Source organism: Geotrypetes seraphini, chromosome 13 (assembly GCF_902459505.1).
Source record: "Geotrypetes seraphini chromosome 13, aGeoSer1.1, whole genome shotgun sequence".
NCBI lineage: Eukaryota > Metazoa > Chordata > Amphibia > Gymnophiona > Dermophiidae > Geotrypetes > Geotrypetes seraphini.
Window position 1 is genome coordinate 82,009,592 of NC_047096.1, and position 19,916 is coordinate 82,029,507.

A 19,916-nucleotide genomic window follows, 5' to 3' on the forward strand; every position below is an offset into this window, starting at 1 on the left:
CAACTCTGGAGATACAGTAACAAAATCAAATTTTATTCATAGAAGAATATGATCATAACCAGAAAGGACCCAACATGGTCAGTGTTTCAACGTTAAAGGGTGCCTTCCTCAGAGGTCTAAAACCAAACACAAATACAATCAACAATATCATATATTGGCATATGGGTTCATAGGTACAGTAAATAACTTCCTTAAAACCAAACTATTTACATATGAAATATGTAATGAGTCAAATAATGCAATTATTATATATAATTAAGCACAACTAATGAACATATATATAGGCAATCCTCAAATAAAATCCATAGACCATATAAACTCTTGTCATTAATCGGAGTCAAGGTTCAATAGAAAAATTAAGCATTAAATTACTATGTGGGCATGCAACACTAGTGAGTCAAAACTAGACCTGTCTCTGAGAAGCACATTTTAAAAATAACAAAATTTATCCCAAAGAAAAACATATTTGTCCCAGTGAAATTTCAGTCCGTTCCAATGGCTATATTGGGTAGGTTAATAAATTCTCTTCCATGAGTAAGGACTTGCTCATTTTAAATATTCTCCCTTGGTATGTATCCTACTTATGAGGAATTTAGGAAACGTCTAAAAACACACCTGTTCCTAAAACATCTTGACAACTGATCCACTTATCTCTTTCCCCTCAATAGCGACCTACTGTCCTTTTGATCACTTTTCTCCTCAACAATGAATTTCCTATCTAATTACTTCTCTTTCTTCTTCCCCTCTTGAAGTCAGTCTATTTGTACCTTTGCTTAATCTTTTGTAAACCGCATAGACCTTCACGGTATTGCGGTATATAAGCTGTTATTATTATTATTATTATTATACAGACATAGGTATATTTTTCTTTGAGATATTTTTTGTATTTTTTAAAATGTGCTTCTAAGAAAGAGATCTAGTTTTGACTCACTGGTATTGTTTTCTGTTGCATGCATCTTTCCATCCCTACATCTTTGTCTTGTTTGTATCAGAGTGGCAAAATTTAAGGACCTAGTTATGTCCTCAGGATACACCAAGCCAGTCAGATATCCACAATGAATGTGCATGACATAGATTTGCATACAATGGAGGCAGTACATGCAAATTTCTCATACATATTATCAGTTGCTAAGGTTCAACTTGAGGGTTAGCGTCCAAGAAAAATATCTGGGTGTCATTGTAAACAATATGCTGTAAAAGGGATGGTAAACATGACTAGGAATGTTATAATCCCTTTATCGCTCCATGGTGCAACCTCATCTTGAGTATTCCATAGTAACATAGTAAATGACGGCAGATAAAGACCCGAATGGTCCATCCAGTCTGCCCAACCATACACACACTATAAATTAATGATTTAATTGAAATTGTTCATTTTACCATGTCATCCTCTATTCTCTACCCTGGATCTTTCTTTTCCCACTCCTTTTGCAGCAAGGGATGGCATGAGAGAAAGATAGATGGACAGTGAGAGACAGAGGGAGACATGTTGCCAATAGGAGTGGTGGAGAGAGGAAGAAAAGTTGGACTCATGGAGGGACAGAGAGAGATGTTGGTTGGGGAAGGGAATGAGGTCCAGAGGAGAGGAAACGTGCAGGAGGCAGAAAGAAAGAAATATTGGATGCACAGTCAAAAAGGAAGTGCAACCAGAGACTCATGAAATCACCAGACAACAAAGGTAGGAAAAATGATTTTATTTTCAATTTAGTGATCGAAATGTGTGAGAATTTATATCAGCGGTCTGTCTATATTTTACACTATATTTGTCTGTTTTTCTATAGTTGTTACTAAGGTGACATTGCATATTTTAAAGTCATTTGCCTTGACCTCTTTGAAAACCCCCCCAAATATAAATGATAACATTTTCTCTGCGTAGTGTGCTTTTGTGTTTTTCTTAATTTTGTGGTTTCCATTATGTATTAATAAGATTATATTGTATATATATGAAAAATGAATGGAAGAAATTGCATCACAATTAGTACTATTATTATTCTAGGACAAGCAGGCAGTATATTCTCACGCATATTCTCAAAACTTAAAGTGACAGTACACTTTTTAAACTGTCCGTACTGTGCTCCATGGATGACGTCACCCCCCCATGTGAGAATATCTGCCTGCTGTCCCCAGATAACACCTGTTACAGTAAGTAACTGTTTTATGGGGGTGGAGTCTGGGGTGTAGCTTGGGCAGGGGTACTCAGTTGATATTTGTTAGACTTAGGGGGTATTTGGCATGAAGAAGTTGAGAAACTCTGCCTTAGAGGAAGGGATGATAAGATAGAGGGGTGTAGCCAGGTACCCAGTTTTAGGTGGGCCTGGACCCTAAGGTAGGTGAGCAGAAAAGTCTTTCCCTTTCTTACCCAACTGTAGATCATCTGGTTTCTCAAACTCCTCTATTCACTCCGCTGACCTTTTAAACATCAGCTCTTCGCTGTCAGTGAGTAGGGATTGATAGTCTGCTCGCAAACGTCTCACAGCCTTTCCTCTGATGTACTCCTGCCTATGCAGAAAGAAAAGTTTTGTCAGATGGAAGGCTGTGGGGCCAGTGTATATCAGTCGTTGTTGGCAAAGAGCTGCTCTTTAAAACGTATAAGGGAGGGAGGGTTGTAGGGAATTTTCAGCTGGTGGGGCTTGTGGATAGACATTGCTAGCTGCAGGTAACCCACAGGAACAGGGGGTGGGAGGAAAGACTGATTGCCATGGGTACGGGGACAAGGCCATTCACCGACTCATGGAGTGGTGAATGGCCTTGTCCCCACAGTAAATTATCTGCCGCAAGTTGCCTCCTGCTTCCTTCTCACCCCTCCCAGTCAGCAGCCCTCTTCGGTGCGATTGCACATCCAATAGTCCCCTCCCCCCTTCGCGGGTGCAGCAACAGTTCCCCCCTAATGAGTCCATCAGCCCCCCTCCCTCCCTCTCATGGGTCCATCCTCACATCCTCCTGATGGCCGATGACAAACCCCCCCCCCCAAAAAAAAACCTGTGACTTTCCTGGCTCGGTCAGCCCAATTGCACCTCCCGCAGCGGGTCTACCAGCCAGTTAGATGCTTCCTGCATGCAGGGTTGTTCCGACTGGAACCTTCTTGCTACCAAGTCCCTCCTTCTGATGTAACTTCCAGTCATCGGGAGGGTGCAAGGGGGGGGCTGTTGGATGCGTGAGAGGGAGGGAGAGGGGCTGCTGGACTCGCAAGTGGGGGACTGTTGCTGCCCTGCAAAGGGGGGAAGGCAGTTGCTTGGGCTGCTGGACGTGGACCAGCTGAAGGGAAGGGATACAGTTTCTGGATCTGGTCTGGAGATTGGAGGGAAGAGAAACAGGTAGTGGGCCCATGTGGGGAGGGAAGGGAGAAGTGCCAGACCCACAGCTGGGCACTGAAGAGAGGGTAGAAGTGTTGGACCCAAGAGAGGGAGAGGCTAGAAGGAAGGGAGAGAGGTGCAGGACCTGAAGGGAGGAAGAGAGAGAAGGAAAGAAAAAGAGAAAAGCTGAACCAAGGAGATGAAGAAAGAGTGAGTGAAATATTGAACATGAGGGACGGAGGGAGGAAAGAGAGAGTGTGAGAAACAGATTGGTGTAAGGGAGTAAGAGAGGAGAGAAGCTGGACAAAGGGAGATATACAAAAAGAGGGATGATGGTGGGCATGGATGGGAGCATAAGAACAGGGACAAAAAGGGGAATGCTGCAGCTGAATGGGGGTATTGTATGGACACAGAGGGGTAATGCTAGACATGGGAGGGTCCATATGGACACAGAGAGAAGATGGCTAGAGATGGGGGAGAATAAGAACGCAGAAGGAAGATGCTGGACAGGCGGAGCATAGGGATATAGAGGAGTGATACTGTACACAGGAGATGGGATCATAGAATGGTGAAATGATGAAGGCAGGAAGATGGGCATAGGTGGAATACTAGAAAGGGAAATATAGGAGACGGAGAAGGGAGATGCTTGCTGAATATGGGGAAAGAAATATATACAGAGATGGAAGATGAATGGTAAGCAAGGAGAACTAAGACATGTCAAATGGTCAGGAGACCTGCCAAGTAAGTTAAGAGCAGACAGATGGAAACAGACACCAGAGCCCGAGACCAATGCGATATGAAGAATAAAATGACCAGACAACAAAAGGTAAAAAAAAATGATTTTCTATTTTGTGATTAGAATATATCAGATTTGAAATATGTTGGACATAACGGGACTACTAAGCCCAGGCTGTGCTGTTTTAGCTTCTTTCTGACCGGGGGTAGTTGTACTCCCCTAACACTATTCTTGTCGCGTGTGACTGCGGTATTCTGTTAGCATGACTTTTCTGTGTAGCATTCTGTAATAATTTGGCTTATTCAGTTTTCTCGATTGTGGAGGGGATATTTGTGAAGGGGAGGGGAGACGGGGGTTTTGTTGATCCTTGCTCTGTATTTGTGTTTATAAAATGACAATTGTACAGAATATTTCTTTTTATACTTTAATAAAATAAGTTGAATATAAAATCATAACTATTTGAGGCTTGTGCGGATGGGATCAGACAGTTTGTGGGGACAGGGCCCGAGCTCACGGGACGGGGTAGGGACAGGGACTGAGCTCGCGGAAATGGGGACAGATTTTTTTCCCCATGTCATTCCCTACTTGAGGATCCCCCCAACCACATCATAAGGTGAGCCTGAGCCCACCTATGACTATGCCACTGATGGAAACATTTACCTGAGAGGAATTAATAATGCACAAGTTTATTTATTTTATTTTAGTTATTTATATACCACCTTTTGATTGTCTAAGCGGTTTTACATTCATTTGTCCCTTTCTGTCCTGGTGGGCTCACAATTCTGAAGACAAAGGTTTTGTGTGTTACGAGATCTTTAGGTTCTGATGAGCTAGTGGTGGAAAGAGTGTTGGTGAGATGGGAGGTGAAGTATCTCAGCATGCTTGTGGACTCCGGACTAACCATGAGAGGGCAGGTGTTAGCAATAGTTCAGAAAGTGTGCTTCCATCTCTGGTTAGTGAATGGACTTAGGCCATATTTGGCGGCTCCTGTGTTTAGGATAGTGCTGCAGACGTTGGTATTATCAGTTTTTGATTATTGTAGTCTGGTGTACTTAGTGCCAGGGTCAGTTTTGTGAGTGCTACAGGTTACATGTAACGGACTATTACATAAGTTTGTACTGGCTGAAGGTAAAGGACAGGATAAGTTCTAAGTTACTGGTTAATGTTTTCATGTGCCTGCATAAGTTGGCTTTTCTTGCCATGTGATCCGCCTCGATTGCTTCGGTCTAGTGACCATTTTGATCTGCAAATTCCATCTGTGCAGGATTTGAGGTTAATGTCATCCAGGGATAGTATCTTCTGTTGCATTGGTCCCAGGGAATGGAACAACCTCCCTGAGTATATTCGTCAACAGAAGAATATACAGATTTTCAAGGCACTTGTTCTGTCCGATGAAATATAGGGTCTGAGATTGTTTAATTGAGGAGGAGTGGAGACTGTTGATTGCAGGGTGCTGGTCACTGATGTACTCTATGGTCTGCACTGGTTATTGGTTATAGTGCTGTCTGTCGTTGATGCGACTTGTTTGTTATATGTAATTTTATATTTTGTATGTAAGTGTGTAACTCGCCCTGGATAAGGGCGGGGGGGATAAACAAATTAACAAACATTCTAATGTAGCTGGGGCAATGGAGGATTGAGTGACTTGCCCAGGGTCACAAGGAGCAGCGTGGGGCTTGAGGCTGTAGCTTTAACCACTAGGCCACTCCTTCCTAAGTGAACTTTTTTCGGTAGAATGGAGGTTTGTACCCAAGAAATGGAATGGGTGGTAAATTCCTGGCATCCTCTCTCAAACAGATCCTGGAATAACATTAAAACAGTTGTGTGAGAAATAGAAGATCCTTATCTTTTGGATTTAGCTTTCACCTTTTTCAGGAGTAGTTCCAGGATAAACGAATACATGGTGGAATACACTGTTGCCACAAACCCAGTCATGCTATTCTTTTAGAAGGTTATTGAAAACTTATGTATTTGATAAATGTGTTACTGGATAGATATTGTGACATGTTAATTGACCAAAATGATTTGTAACTTGAATATCACAGCTGTACCATATAATATGTAATGATCACTGTTTTGTAACAGTCCTCTTGATGTAAACCGCCTAGAACTAATATGGTGTGGCAGTATACAAGAATAAAGTTATTATTATTATTATTTAGGCAGGGACTGAAATTGTCTCTCAGTGTTACAGCTTCCAAGTCTGCAGATGATGAGCAACAGTGGCAAAAGGATTGAGAGTTTGGATCAAAGACACACTGGGGAGTGAGGTTGCATATAGGATTTTTGAATAGTACATAACAAAGTATTTGTGTTTTGCTACTTGCAAGAACCTTGTGTTTACCTTCTAATAGCTCTTGGGATGCCCAGTAAAACACCTGCTTTTCTTTTGCCATTTCTGCAGCTGGATCAGTGCCTCCAGGAAGCTTGCCCAATGTATAAATCGTTCCGCTTTAAAGGGAGTATTGGGCCTGTCCGGGTGCATCTCGTCCAGCCTCAGGCTTTCCTGCAGCTCCATCAGTACATCAGTACATCAGGTGCTTCCCAGATGTTCCGGATCCTGAGAAGAAAGGAGGAAGTGGAGTTTATCCAGAGAAAAGTCATTTCCTAAAAACTGCAGTTCCTAATGCCTCACTGCTATAATTTTATCACCAGTCAAATCCGTATGTAATGCCTTAGAAACCTTATGTGGAGAATACATGAGCATTCTCAGCTGACATGTCTGTGTGAGAAACAACTTTGTGCAACCATAAATGCGATATCCCTCTTCGTGCTTGAATCACAGTGCAAGACAGTCAGAATAGAACACAAGTGTAATATTAACTTCCCTCTCTGGTGTTCTAAAAGTGGTGCAAGTGAACCCACGTGTCATAGCCCTCTTAGAGCTCTAGAAACAGCTGGTGACAGTTCAAGATGGAGGTAGAGCAGAGCACAGTTATAGGGTGAAACTGCAAGGAGAGCTTCTGCCAAGTTGTATTCTAAATGTGGCATTATTTTACAGCAGAACTGGGCATTTTGCCTAGAAACATAATAGATAAAGGCAGAAAGAAACAAACAGCCCCATCAGGCCTTGCCCAGTTATTTCTGTACTTCAAAGAGATATCCTGCGGCTGCCCAGAGAAGGATGACCATGTGCAGAATAACTCTCTCTATTTGTGTCTTTAGTTCCCCCCATTCCAGACAGGTGAGTATTTCTTTTACACCTTATCCCATCTCCTCTCTGACCTTTACAAACCATCAGAAACAGAGAGGCAGGTCATTTAGACCCCTGAGGCAACATGGCTTTTTAGTTTGTATAAATCTTAGCAGTCAGGGGAGGGGGAATGTTTTATTCTAATATTTTATTTCTGTAAAATAAAATAACCCAGCTTCTCCCTGCCTGCTGTGTCGCTTGATTTATTTGATCTTTCAGCCTTGTTCTACCCCTGCTTTCTACATCTCACCCAAGCATGCTCACATTATCCCAGGACAAGCAGACAGCATATTATCACACATGAATGATGTCATCCACGGAGCATGGAATGGACAGTGCAAAAGTATACTAACACTTTAATTTCTTTAGAAGTCTCAAAACTGCCCATACCATGCATATGCAAGTGACGTCCTGCCCGGTGTTGGCTCGTGAGATATCAGTTCTTGGTTATTCATGGAGCTAAGAAGTTATACAGTCAAACTGCGGTTTGTGAGTGTTTTACAAGATAAGCAAAACACTCAAGCAAATTGTGTCTCGCAAACCGAGTGTTGAGTCGATTTTCGAGCCCCCCCTCCCGGCGAGAATTGTCATCGCCCGCCCACCCAAACCCTTACTCCGATCTGGCACCGGCACGCAACACCAACCCACAGGACGTGCCGATGCCTGAAGATCCTGCAGATCCTACCTCTCCTTCAACTCAGTGTCCAGGAAACCAGACCTCTGCAGATTTTCCCAACTCTTCTGACTCAGAACGAGGGGTCCCTCCCCCACACCAATCTACGTTCAATAGCTCTCACAGCCTGGTACCTCTCTTCCAGCGAGTAAAATCAATTCAATATCTCTGCTCCAGTATCGGCTATCATAGACGCTGCCAGGAAACCATCCACACAGTGCTGTTATTTCAAGTGAACCTATTTCACCCTATGGTGTAACCAGCATACCTTGCTTCCAGATACATGTCCTCTGTCATTAGTATTAGACTTCCTCTTATATCACTCCAACTCTGAACTAAAGTCCACTTATGTGAGGGTTCACGTCAGTGCCATCAGTGCTTTTCACATTCCTCTCAATGATTAACCTCTGGCTACACACAGACTGGTTTCCAGATTTATGAAAATGCTGTTACATTCAAAACCTCCAATCAAGCCTCCTCCAGTTGCTTGGGACCTCGAAGCTGTACTTTCAACTTTAATGAAGCCACCATTTGAGCCACTGGCATCTTCATCACTCAACTATCTAACATGGAAAGTAGTAGTCTTAATCTGCATCACTTCAGCATGCTGAATCAGTGAGCTCCAAGCACTAGTTCCAGATACATCTTACACAACATTCTACCATGACAGAGTACCATGTCCTTCGTACTCATCCCAAATCCCTACCAAAAATAATTTCAGAATTACATCTCAACCAGTCTATAGTTCTGCCAATCTTCTTCCCATGATCACATTCCCATCCTGGTGAAGCTGCTCTCCACACATTAAACTCTGCTTTGGCTTATTACCTGAATCAGACAAAGCCTCGGACCCTCAGCTCAAATGTAACCTCAACTCAACTATTCCTCTTCTTTGATCCTTACAAATTAGGAGCTCCTGTAACTAAGAGAACAATCTCTACATGGTTAGCAGACTGTATCTCCTTTTGCTATGCTCGGATTCAAAGGTCATGTCGCAGTGCATAAGATTAGAGCAATGGCAGCTTCAGTGGCTTTTCTCTGTTCCACTCCTATTGAAGACATTTGTAAAGAGGCCACTTGGTCCTCAATTCATACCTTCACATCTCATTACTTCTGAAGACTCATTTCAGATGGGATAGTCAATTCAGCCAAGCAGTTCTACAAAATGTAGTCTCTGTTTAGATGCCAACTTCCCTCCATCCCTTTCAAAGTAGCAAGGGAGTCCCATCTGTGAGAATATGCTGCTTGCTTGTCCTGGGATAAAGCACAATTATTTACTGTAACAGGTGTTATCCAGGGACAACAGGCAGATATTCTCACAACCCTTCCACCTCGCCTAGTAGGCTTCTTAGCTTTTTCATTGAACTAATGATCTCGCGAGCCAACACTGGGCAGGAAGGCATTTGTGCATTCACAGTACAGGTGGTCTCAAAACTTCTAAAGAAATTAAAATGACAATACACTTTTGCAGTGTCCTTATCTGGCTCTGTGGTTGACATCACCCATCTGTAAGAATATCTGCCTGCTGTCCCTGGATAACATCTGTTACTGGTTAGTAACTGTGCTTTTCATTCTATTCTACTTAGTCCCTTAATAACTGCTGTTATACAGCAAATGTTGCACAATTTAAAATACAATAAAACAGTACCTGCTAATAAATTTAAAAATAATAGGTCAAACTTTCATAATAAAACTTAATCCACACAGCCCTGGGAACAACCAAGCTTTTAACTTCTCTCTTAATTGTAAATAATTGGTGACCTTTTTCTGTTCCTGGGGCAGTACAAGTTCTGGCTTCCACCATCCCCAGGATTAGACTTCCCTTTTTATTTATTTTATTTTTAAATTCTTTATTAATTTTATAATTTTTGATATTCTCAGTCAAAACAAAGGAAAAAAATACTGAGTAAAACAAACATATATCCATACAAAATGTACTGAATCATAGTACATAGGTAATTATTACATTGAAGAATGATAATAATAATTTTATTCTTGTATACCGCCAAGCTGAAAGTTAGCTGAAATTAACCTTACGTGAGCAAATTCGACACGATAATCCCTTCATAGCCGTGGTGTTGCGTACTTGGTATAATGTGCATCAGAGTATGTTCCGGGATAGGGTTTATTTTTTACACACCCCTATTTGCACTACTCGAGGCTTTCTAGCGGGCAGGGCTTCGTACTTTGGGTCAGGTCTGGGAGGACAGGGAGATTATTTCCTTTGACCTTCTTAGCGAAGAACATGGACTTACGACTAGGGATACCTTTGTGTATACACAATTACACACTTTATTGTATAGGAGAGTATTTTGGGATCTCTGTGTGGGGGAGACGTTCCTGGAACGTGCTCTTCATTCTGGGCGGGCAAGGAGAGTATCTCCCGGCTTTATCATGCCCTCTTGTTACGAGAGGGCCCTAAGGACCCTTATAGGGATGCTTGGGAAGGTGTTTTGGGGCTGAGGGGGAAACAGGTGGCATGGCAGCGATGTTATAAACAGCTTTTTCAACTTTCTGTATCATATTACCTCATAGAAAATAGTTACAAAATGTACTGTCACTGGTACCTTACACCTGTTAAGCTTCATCAGTTTTATCGCATGATTTCTGATAGATGTTGGAGAGGTTGTGCTGTCCAGGGGGACTTTTTTCACATGTGGTGGTCCCAGTGTTCTCCCTAGGGCCTTTCAGCCAGGCGGTCCGCCCGGGTAATTTAGATGACCGTCTAGCTAAATTCTGCTGCTGCCGCTGCTACTCAACATTAAAAAGCAACAACAAAAAAAGCCGGCTTGGAGATTTCACCTTAGCCCGTAGCGAACTTATGCTCCGGTGCTCTAACGTGTGCGTGCCGGCTTCCTTTCTCTTCCCTCCGAAACCGGAAGCTATGTCCGGGGGGGGGGGGGTGAAAGAGAATGGAAGCCGGCACACACATGTTAGAGCCCCAAAGTGTGCGTTTGCTACGGACTAAGGTAGGAGACAGGTCAGTGAAGCTTACCATTTGCTCTTCTTGCTGCCGGGTCCTGCCTACTTTCAGTTTCCGCGAAGGCAGGACCCGGCAGCATTTCTCCCAATTGATCGTGATCTTGGGCCGATCAGCCTTCCTCTCCGACGGCAGAATTGACGTTGGGGAGAGGAATGCTGGTCGTCCCGAAGTAGGGAGAGCTTGGGGCGGTGGCGGGTTTGGAGCCTGTTCCCAATGGCAGCGGCTTGGGGGAGGGCAAGGAGAAAGAAAGAGGGCAGGCAGGGAGACAGAAGTAAGAAGAGAAACAGAAAAAAAGGAAGGGCATGAAGAGAGAAAGAAAAAGTTGGGGGGAGGGGAATGAGGTCAGGAGGAGAGGAAGCATATAGGCTGAAAGAAGGGAAGAAAGATTGGATGCACAGTCAGAAGAAGAAAGTGCAACCAGAGACTCATGAAATCGCCAGACAACAAGGTAGGAAAAATGATTTTATTTTAAATTTACTGATCAAAATGTGTCTGAATTTATATCTGCTGTCTATATTTTACACTATGGTCCCCTTTTACTAAGCCTCAATCGTGGTTTAGTAAAAAGGGAGGGGGTATTTGTCTATTTTTGTATGGTTGTTACTGAGGTGACAGTGCATAGAGTCATCTGCTTTGACCTCTTTGAAAAAACCCGGAATAGGAATGATTATTAACATTTTCTCTGCGTACAGTGTGCTTTGTGGGTTTTTAAAAATTTTTTATCGCGCTTAGAACTCTGTACAAGGGGTTCAAGGAGGGTTTGGATAGGTTCCTGGAGGATAAAGGGATAGAGGGGTACAGATAGAACTTGAGGTAGGTTATAGAAGTGGTCAGAAACCACTTCACAGGTCGCAGACCTGATGGGCCACCGCGGGAGCGGACCGCTGGGCGAGATGGACCTCAGTCTGACCCAGTGGAGGCAACTTCTTATGTTCGATCATTTTAACTTGGTCATTTTAAAAGTGGCTCGCAAGCCCAAAAAGTGTGGGAAACCCCTGCTCTAGAACATCGCTCCTTAGTTTTATCAAGTGGTGCAGTGAGGGGCCAGCACTTTACATGTTATCACCTCATTCTTTCTTTTTTTTCTCCTCATGTACAGCATGGTTCTTTATTCTAAGCAGCTCTGGCACTAACAGTACTACGGGTGCCTTATGCTACTTTCACTACCACTTGCAGTCAGGTTCGGCATTTTATCATGGTTTTGGTTTTTTATTTAGTTTTTCACCAGTATTTTCATTTATTTATTAAAGCAGCCTTTTTTAACAGCCCGATGCCCCTATCAGTGTGCATTCAATCCACTGCCGACACTTTTTTGGCGCCTCTTTCAACGGATCAAATATCATAGCCCCACTGTCGCGTGTTGACATTTATTCTGCGTACGAGTTTATTTCATCAGTGCAGAGACCTTTTTGGTAAGTCCATTTTACTCTCCCTTTTTTACTTTCCCGAATGCTTTGGTTTTAATAGAAGCTCATTTGTACAATAATTTAGATTTTTCCCAGGTTCACTTTTCATCTACCTGGTCAGCTTGTCTTTGAGCTACTATCGGCTTATGTTTTCAAGATACACTCTGTATTATCAGCTGTTCATTTCCCATACATTTACTTTTGCCCTGTTTAGGTCTATATAGTCTAGGCATACTGTTTGTAAACAGCATATTTTAGGGGGGGGGGGGTAAGTTCTTTCTTTTAGCATGTTATTTCATTAATTCTGAGTTCGGTGTTACAATATGTTGTTCTTGGTTTTTAGTTTACACATTATTTATTCTTTTCTATCACAGTTTTACTCAAAAGTATAAATAGGTATCCATATTTCCATTCAAGTTTCATTATGGTGCTCTGGTTTTGGCTCTAGTATTTGTCTCTTCCGTCCACAAAGTTTGGCTATTCGTTACCATCTCATATTTTAAAGACTCACTCATTATAATTAGCGGTGATCCACACGTCTCTTCGTAATGGACATGTCCGATTTTAGCATTTGGATCTTAGTACTATGGGTTTGGTCTTTTCTGGTTTCTTTTCTATAGTCTGCTTTTCGTCTGGAGTCTTGAGTTTAGAATTACATTTTATGACATATTTTTGTGGTTATAATTGTATGACATGTCTAAATCGGTCAAGTTATCCACATTATACTGAAAACTTAACTTTTTACCTAAAAAAGAGAAAAAGTTGAGTTTACAGTATAATGTGGGGTTACAACCCCCCCAAATGCCCCCCAATGCCAGCACGATCACTATTAAGTAAAGTGGGGGGTTCCCACCAAACCCTCCCGTCGGAGCCCTTTAAAGAAAGCTTTTTCTTTGGCGCAATGAAGTCCAGCGCTGAATTGTCGGTGCTCGTTTATCAGCGCACGTCTGTCTCATGCGCTTAAGACTATGAACCACATCACCTCCCTAAGCTGCTCGCCACACATCTGAGCACAAAGCGCCTCCTGATGTAAGATGCAGTGAAAACTTAGGATGGGTGTCTCTTCACGTTCACGAAGAAGCGCTACGAATCCTGTTTTTCCCCACCATGCACGGAGCACCATCAGTACACACCGAAATAAGTTTCTCCATTGGTAGATTTTGTTCTTTAGCGAGCTCAGTGAAAGACTTGAATAAATCCTCCCCTCTTGTCCCTTTCATAGGCAAAACAGCAAGACTTTCCTCACGTAGTGTGTCACCGACAGCATACCTTGCAATCACGCTGAACTGGGATAAATGGCTTACGTCTGTTGACTCATCCAAAGCGAGAGAAAAGAATGGTGCTGCATTTATATCCTTCACTTGTGTTGCCTCAATTTGATTTGCCATCATGATGGTACGATCATGAACAGTTCTTGCCGACAGAGGCATGTCTTTTATTCATTTGATTATCTTTTCTTTATCCGAAAAGTCATCAAAAAGTTCATTGGCAACATCAAGCATGAATGTTTTCGCATACTCCCCATCTGTGAATGGCTTTCCATTTCTCACAATTGCTAAAGCACCAGAAAAGCTAGCCGAATTCCAGTCACCTTGTTGGGTCCAAACACGGAGTTGCTGCTGACTAGCTTGCACAGTAGCTTTTGACATGCTTTCTTCCTGCTGTCCCCCACAGGATATTTTGATGCAAATGTAGTAGGGCGTGTGGTTGAAGTGCTGCTTTATATTTGACGGTTTCATCGATGCAATTTTATCATTGCATATTAGACACTGCAGAACCTGCTCTCTCCACAGAGGCGAATTCCTCTGTCAATTCCTGCTGAAAAGTACGATATTCCTCATCTTTTTTTTTTTTTACCCATCTTCTTCAATAAAAGGGTTTCTGCAATTAGCTAGCTGACTGAGGTGAGGAGGATACCACCCAAGGTAGTGGTCTGTGGGGTAGGGCAGAGGTAATGAAGGTAGGGTAGCCATTGTGGGTGTAGCTGGTGGGATGGGAAGCCGGGACCTCAATTTGGGGCTGCCTGTGAAGGGCGATGCGGCTTCAGGTCCGTTCGGCCGCAGATGTTGTGGGGCAAGGTAGGGTGGGTCCCAAAGATGCCAGATGTGATGCAGAGGAGGGCGTGGCCTGCGCTCAGCAGAAAGAAGACGTGTTCTTCTTTTCCACCATGCATCAATCAAGACCTAGCCAAGGATCTTTCCTATGCATTCACATAGTCACAGAGGGACACTGGGGAGATTGGGGGAGGGGGGGTTCTGGAGCAATAACAAATGAAGTAGGCACATTCACAACTTGTCCCCTTCACTGGTATAGCTTGCTGCAGGTGAGGGAGGTGCCACACTGTGCAGAGCATCGGAAGATGGCGGCTGCTGTCCCCGACCTGGCTCAGATCCGATCCGGCTCTGTGTTGGCCGCTCCCGCTTCCGGGTGACCGGCAGAATGTCCCCGAGGGTCTGGGTAGGTGTGCGCGTGAGAGTGTCATGTTGGCAGCGAGCCATAACCTCTTAATGTAGCTTCATGGGGTTCGAATGAGTCTCAGTGCTAAGTCCAGTTTCCCAAGGTCTGTGCAATTGTCGATGTTTGCTGGACAGAAAAAGGAGTTTGAGTATGTTATTCTTATTTCATGTTCCAATTTTTGGACTCAGTGGGTCCCATCTAGTGCTCCTAGGATGACATCATGAAATGACTCGATTTCTTGTCTAGGAGAAAGAGGAGCTAGAAAGGCTGGGTTTTCTTTTAAAAGGACAGGAGAGAAGCAGCAAGTAAGCATTTTTGACACCTCTTTTGTTCTGGAACGGTTACGAGGACTTCTGGGGAGAGAGAAAGGTGGCCGTTAGCGGGGAGGAGGCTCCCCGGCGCAACTGGCCTTTCCCGCAGCTGCGAGGGAGAGGCGCGCGGACGCTCGCTCCCGCGAGCGCAGCGGCGCGAGGAGGACGTCCCGTTAGGAGAGCGCGGCGGGCCCATGGCGGCTGCGCTGGGAGACGAGCGTCCTCGGAGCGGCCGCGCGGCCGGCATCATGAAGGTAGGAGTTTTCAGCCTCTGGCTCGTTCATGTCACAGGCCTTGTGTGCCTCAAGGTTGGCTTTCCCTCATTGAAACATTATCCTGTGACTAGGTTTTCTTCCCCCGATGACCTTCAGCTCTTCTTCTTCTTTAACTGCTTCTAGTCAGTCTTCCTACTGGACTTTTGGGTCCCTGGAATGTTCTCCCAGAGGAAGTAATGGCAGAATCCACCCTTAGACTAGATGCCCTTGGCGTGTGCGGATCACTGGACTTGATGGACCCAGGGTCTGATCCGGAGATGGCAATTCATTTTCCAAACTCTTGATCATTTTGTTGGTTTGAAGCTCCCTTGATTGATTCATTTTTACCACCCTCTCTGGGGTATTTACTAGGGATTTGCTCAAGCAAAAGAAAACATTTTTTCCTGGTTTTCTTTGTTTGCTAAAGTTTTCTTAATTTCATATATTCATTTAATAGAAATTTAACCCAAAAGCGGTCCAGAGGAGGGTGATGAAAATGGTATGAGGAGAGACTGGAAGCCCTGAATAGGTATACTTTAGAGGAAAGGAGTGACGGGGGAGAAATTATTCAGACATTCAAATACTTGAAAAGTATTAACGTAGTACAAAATCTTTTCCAGAGAAAGGAAAATGGTAAAACCAAAGGACATAATTTGAGGTTGACATGTGGTAGACTCAATAACAATGTAATGAAATTCTTCTTTATGGAGAGGGTGGTGGATGCCTAGAATGCACTCCCGAAAGAAGAAAAGGGTGACGGAGTTCAAAAAAGCGTGAGATGAACACAGAGGATCTAGAATCAGAAAATAATAATAAATATTGAAGAATTAAGGCCAGTGCTGGGCAAACTTGCATGGTCTGTGTCTGTATATGGCCGTTTGGGGGAGGATGGGCGGGAGTAGGTTTTGATGGAGATTTCAGCAGTTGGAACCCAAGCACAGTACCAGGTAGAGCTTGCCCTGAAATAGCTAAGAAGAAAAAAAAATTGTTTAAATTTAAATTGAATCAGGTTGGGCACACTAGATGGACCATTCGGGTCTTTATCTGCCGTCATCTACTATGTTACTATGGGCTCCTTTTACAAAGCTGCGCTAGTGGTTTAACACGCATAATAGCGCACGCTAGCTGCTACTGCCTCTTCTTGAGCAGGCAGTAGTTTTTCGGCCAGCACGGGGGTTAGCGTGTGATTAAAAGTTGCGCGCACTAAACCGCTAGCGTGGCTTTGTAAAAGGAGCACAGTAATTTCTGACTTAATGCATGTTATTTTATAAGTTAGTGTTCATTAAATCAACTATATTGTTTTAAGGCACACCAGCAATCCACATGCTTACTGATGAATGTGCAGTCCTAGTATTTGTTCTGTTGCAGATTTTAGTATCATGATACAGTCAATTATATTGATTTTTGTGGTTTTCTTACTGGATATTTTATGTGATTTCCTGAGAATTATTTGTTTATGCTTGTTTTTATTTTGTTTTATTAAATTGTGTATGTAAAGATATGTAAACCGTTTAGGTATAACTAGTATAGAAATTTTTAAAATAAAATATAAATAAATAAAAAATATGTGGCAGCAAAGGAGGAGGAGTGAAATACAACAAAACGAAGAATTCAAGACAGTAAAACTGCTACAACTACTACTACTACTTATTTCTATAGTGCTGCAAGACGTACACAGCACTGTACATTAAAACATTCAAGTAGGGGGTTAGGGAGTTTCTCAGGCATGAGTGCTTTTTAAGCAAGTGGGGGCTAGGAGTTCAAAGCAACCTCAAACAAGTAGGCATGGCGCTTGACATACTGACTCAGGCAGTGGCATAGTGAGCATAAGTGGCGCCCCCTTTTCCCTGCCCACCCCTGCTGTGCACACATATCTTTTTCCCATATCTTTTCAACTTTGGCATGAGCAACCATGAATTGGCTGCCCGCGTCTGCTTCAGCGTTCTCTCTGATGTCACTTCCTAGCTGCGGGTCTCAGAGAGAGCACCAAAGTTGATGTGGGCAACAAGTTCGTGACTGCTCCTGCTGAAGTTAAAAAGATATGAGGGGAGGAGTAGGAAGGAGGGGGGAGGGGTGCCAGCACCCCAAAGAAGACTGTGCCTGGAGTGGATCCCACCCCCCTTATTATGCCACTGGACTCAGGCAGCAAGAGAGAAGGAACGTAGTCTACAGTTGGCAGTGGATGACAATGGTACAGATTAACAGAGAGTTTCCCATTTAGTTCCTGGAGAGGAATATAGCGAGAGATTAGAAGCTGCAGAGTAAATGCACTTGTAAGTCAGTAAGAGGAGTTTGAACTGAATACAGAAATAGATAGGGAGCCAATGAAGTCACTTGAGTAGAGGGGTGATGTGAGCATAGCGACTGCCACAATATAAGTCGTGCAGCAGAATTTTTAACAGAGGAGAGAAATGGTTACATGGAAGACCTGTGAGAAGCAAATTGCAGTAGCTAGGCAAGAGGTGATAAGGGTGTAGATAAGGGTACTGGTAGTGTGCTCAGAGTAAGGATCAGATTTTGGTGACATAGAAAAAGAAACGACAGGTTTTGATGGTCTTTTAGATATGTAAAGAGAGAGAGAAGTCAAAGATGACCCTGAGGTTACGAGCTGATGAGACAGGGAGGATGAGAGTGTTATCTACTGATATAGAGAGTGGGGGTGGAGGAGAGGTAGGTTTAGTTGGAAGGATAAGTAGCTCAATCTTGGCCATGTTCAGATTTAAGTGGTGGTGGGACATCCAGGCAGCAATGTCAGGCAGGCTGACTCGGGCTTAGATTTGTGTAGAGAAGTAGATCTGGGAGTCCTCACCATAGAGGTGATATTGAAAACCATGCGAGATCAGAGCACCAAGGGAATGAATATAGATGGAGAAAAGAAAAGGTCCCAGGACAGATCTTGGGGTCCCCTGACTGAGAGTGGGATAGCAACACACTTTATTGAACAGATTTGACATGACTAGGTTTCAGTGATGATGCCTACATTAGGCATCCCATCAACCTTGAGGGCAATGGAGTTCAAGAAAAATTGTACATGCATACATTGGTTGTATTTGTAATATATATATTTATTTTTTAAATTATATACCGCATAAATACTATGCGGTTTACAAAATTACATGCATACATATTAAAAATACTAAAACACATTTCGACAGAACAAACACAATAAAAAATTAACTAACAGTATCATTATTAAAACCTTTTTTCAAATTCATCCAACAAGATGAAAAGACAAAATCCCATAAAAGTATTTACAGGATGGTAAGGCTTCAGCAGCAAATAGCATTAGCACATAAAGGCATTAACAAATAATTGCGTTTTTAACATTTTCTTAAAGTTCAGTCTCCCATCACAAAATCGCAGAATACCAGGCAGCGCATTCCAAAGCTTGGCACCTGCTACAGACAGCATTTTTGCCCCAATCTTAACATGAGAGACTAACATCTTCCCCTCCAAATTCAACTTCATGCTATTTTCAGATCTCAAACATTTTCTGGGTTGATAGATTTCAAAAAACTCCTTTAGTGCCCTTGGGGAAACGTGATATAAGGTTTGCTGTATGATTGAGAGAATCTTAAACTGTACTCTCTTCTGCAGTTGTTTCGACACTGGGGTTATATGAGTCATTCTTGAAACCCCAGTAATCAATCTTGCTGCAGAGTTAACTAACATCTGCAGTGCCCTCATCTTCACTTTAGTAACTCCCAAATAAAGAGAATTGCAATAATCCACACTACGGAAATCATAAGCTGGTAGCATAGGTTTTAATCTATATAACAATTGTAATTGCATATATCCTATCCAAATCGTTTTCAGTATTTGTTTTTCCATAGACAAACAACTATCCAAACATACTCCCAATGCCGTCATCTCTTTTTTAACTAACAGTTTCTCACCCATCACATTGATACTTTCTAATTCAAAGTTATCACTTTGACTTTTTACCACCATCACCTCTATTTTATTAACATTTAATTTCAGATCATGATCATCCATCCACCCCACAATCAGCAGTGGGTGAATCGCTCACCGGAAAAAAAAAATATATATATATATCATCGGCATATATTCGATATTGCACTCCCATCTCCTGAAACTTTGCCCCCAAAGTAGACATATAAATATTAAACAGGATTGCAGAAAGAGCAGAACCCCAAGGTACTCCCCTTTTAACCTCCACAATTCTGGAGACAGATTGCCCACGCCTTACTCGCAAAGCTCTATCTTTTAGATATGATGCGAACCAATGTAAAACCTCCCCCGCTAATCCTAAATGCTTCAATTTCACTAGCACAGGGCACTCGGGAAAACAAAACACAGGAGCGTGCAAGAGGGAGAGTAGAAGACAAGAAAAGGTTCATTTGATTGGCTGCAAAAGATAGGTGAGTGGTCTTAGGTCATTTGAGCCTGAGTGTGTTTTGCAACCAATCAAATGAACATTTCTTTGTCTCTGTCTCCTCTCCCTCACTACTTGCATACTCCTGCATTCAGCCTGCTGTCCTCCTGAGTGCTCTGTGATATTTCTCACCATCAAATGCATATACAATTTTCTTTTCACTCCACTGTCCTCAAGGCTGATGGACTGCTGGAGTAGGCATCATTGCCAAAAT

The 19,916-nt window shown here is 42.9% G+C and overlaps 2 protein-coding genes across 9 annotated transcripts in view; both read left to right on the forward strand.

Annotated features, from left to right (window-relative positions):
- GHDC (GH3 domain containing) overlaps positions 1-7,407 on the forward strand; it is a 57,517-nt gene extending 50,110 nt beyond the window's left edge. For all 7 annotated transcript variants that reach the window (XM_033918245.1, XM_033918246.1, XM_033918249.1 and 4 more), the window contains one exon: positions 6,434-7,407. In XM_033918245.1, coding sequence (XP_033774136.1) covers positions 6,434-6,640 — 207 coding nt within the window. In that variant the 3' untranslated portion in view covers positions 6,641-7,407. The remainder of the gene's footprint in view (positions 1-6,433) is intronic.
- A 7,080-nt stretch (positions 7,408-14,487) lies between these two features.
- LOC117347622 (inactive phospholipase C-like protein 2) overlaps positions 14,488-19,916 on the forward strand; it is a 100,420-nt gene continuing 94,991 nt past the window's right edge. For both annotated transcript variants that reach the window (XM_033918772.1, XM_033918774.1), the window contains exon 1: positions 14,488-15,306. In XM_033918772.1, coding sequence (XP_033774663.1) covers positions 15,247-15,306 — 60 coding nt within the window. In that variant the 5' untranslated portion in view covers positions 14,488-15,246. The remainder of the gene's footprint in view (positions 15,307-19,916) is intronic.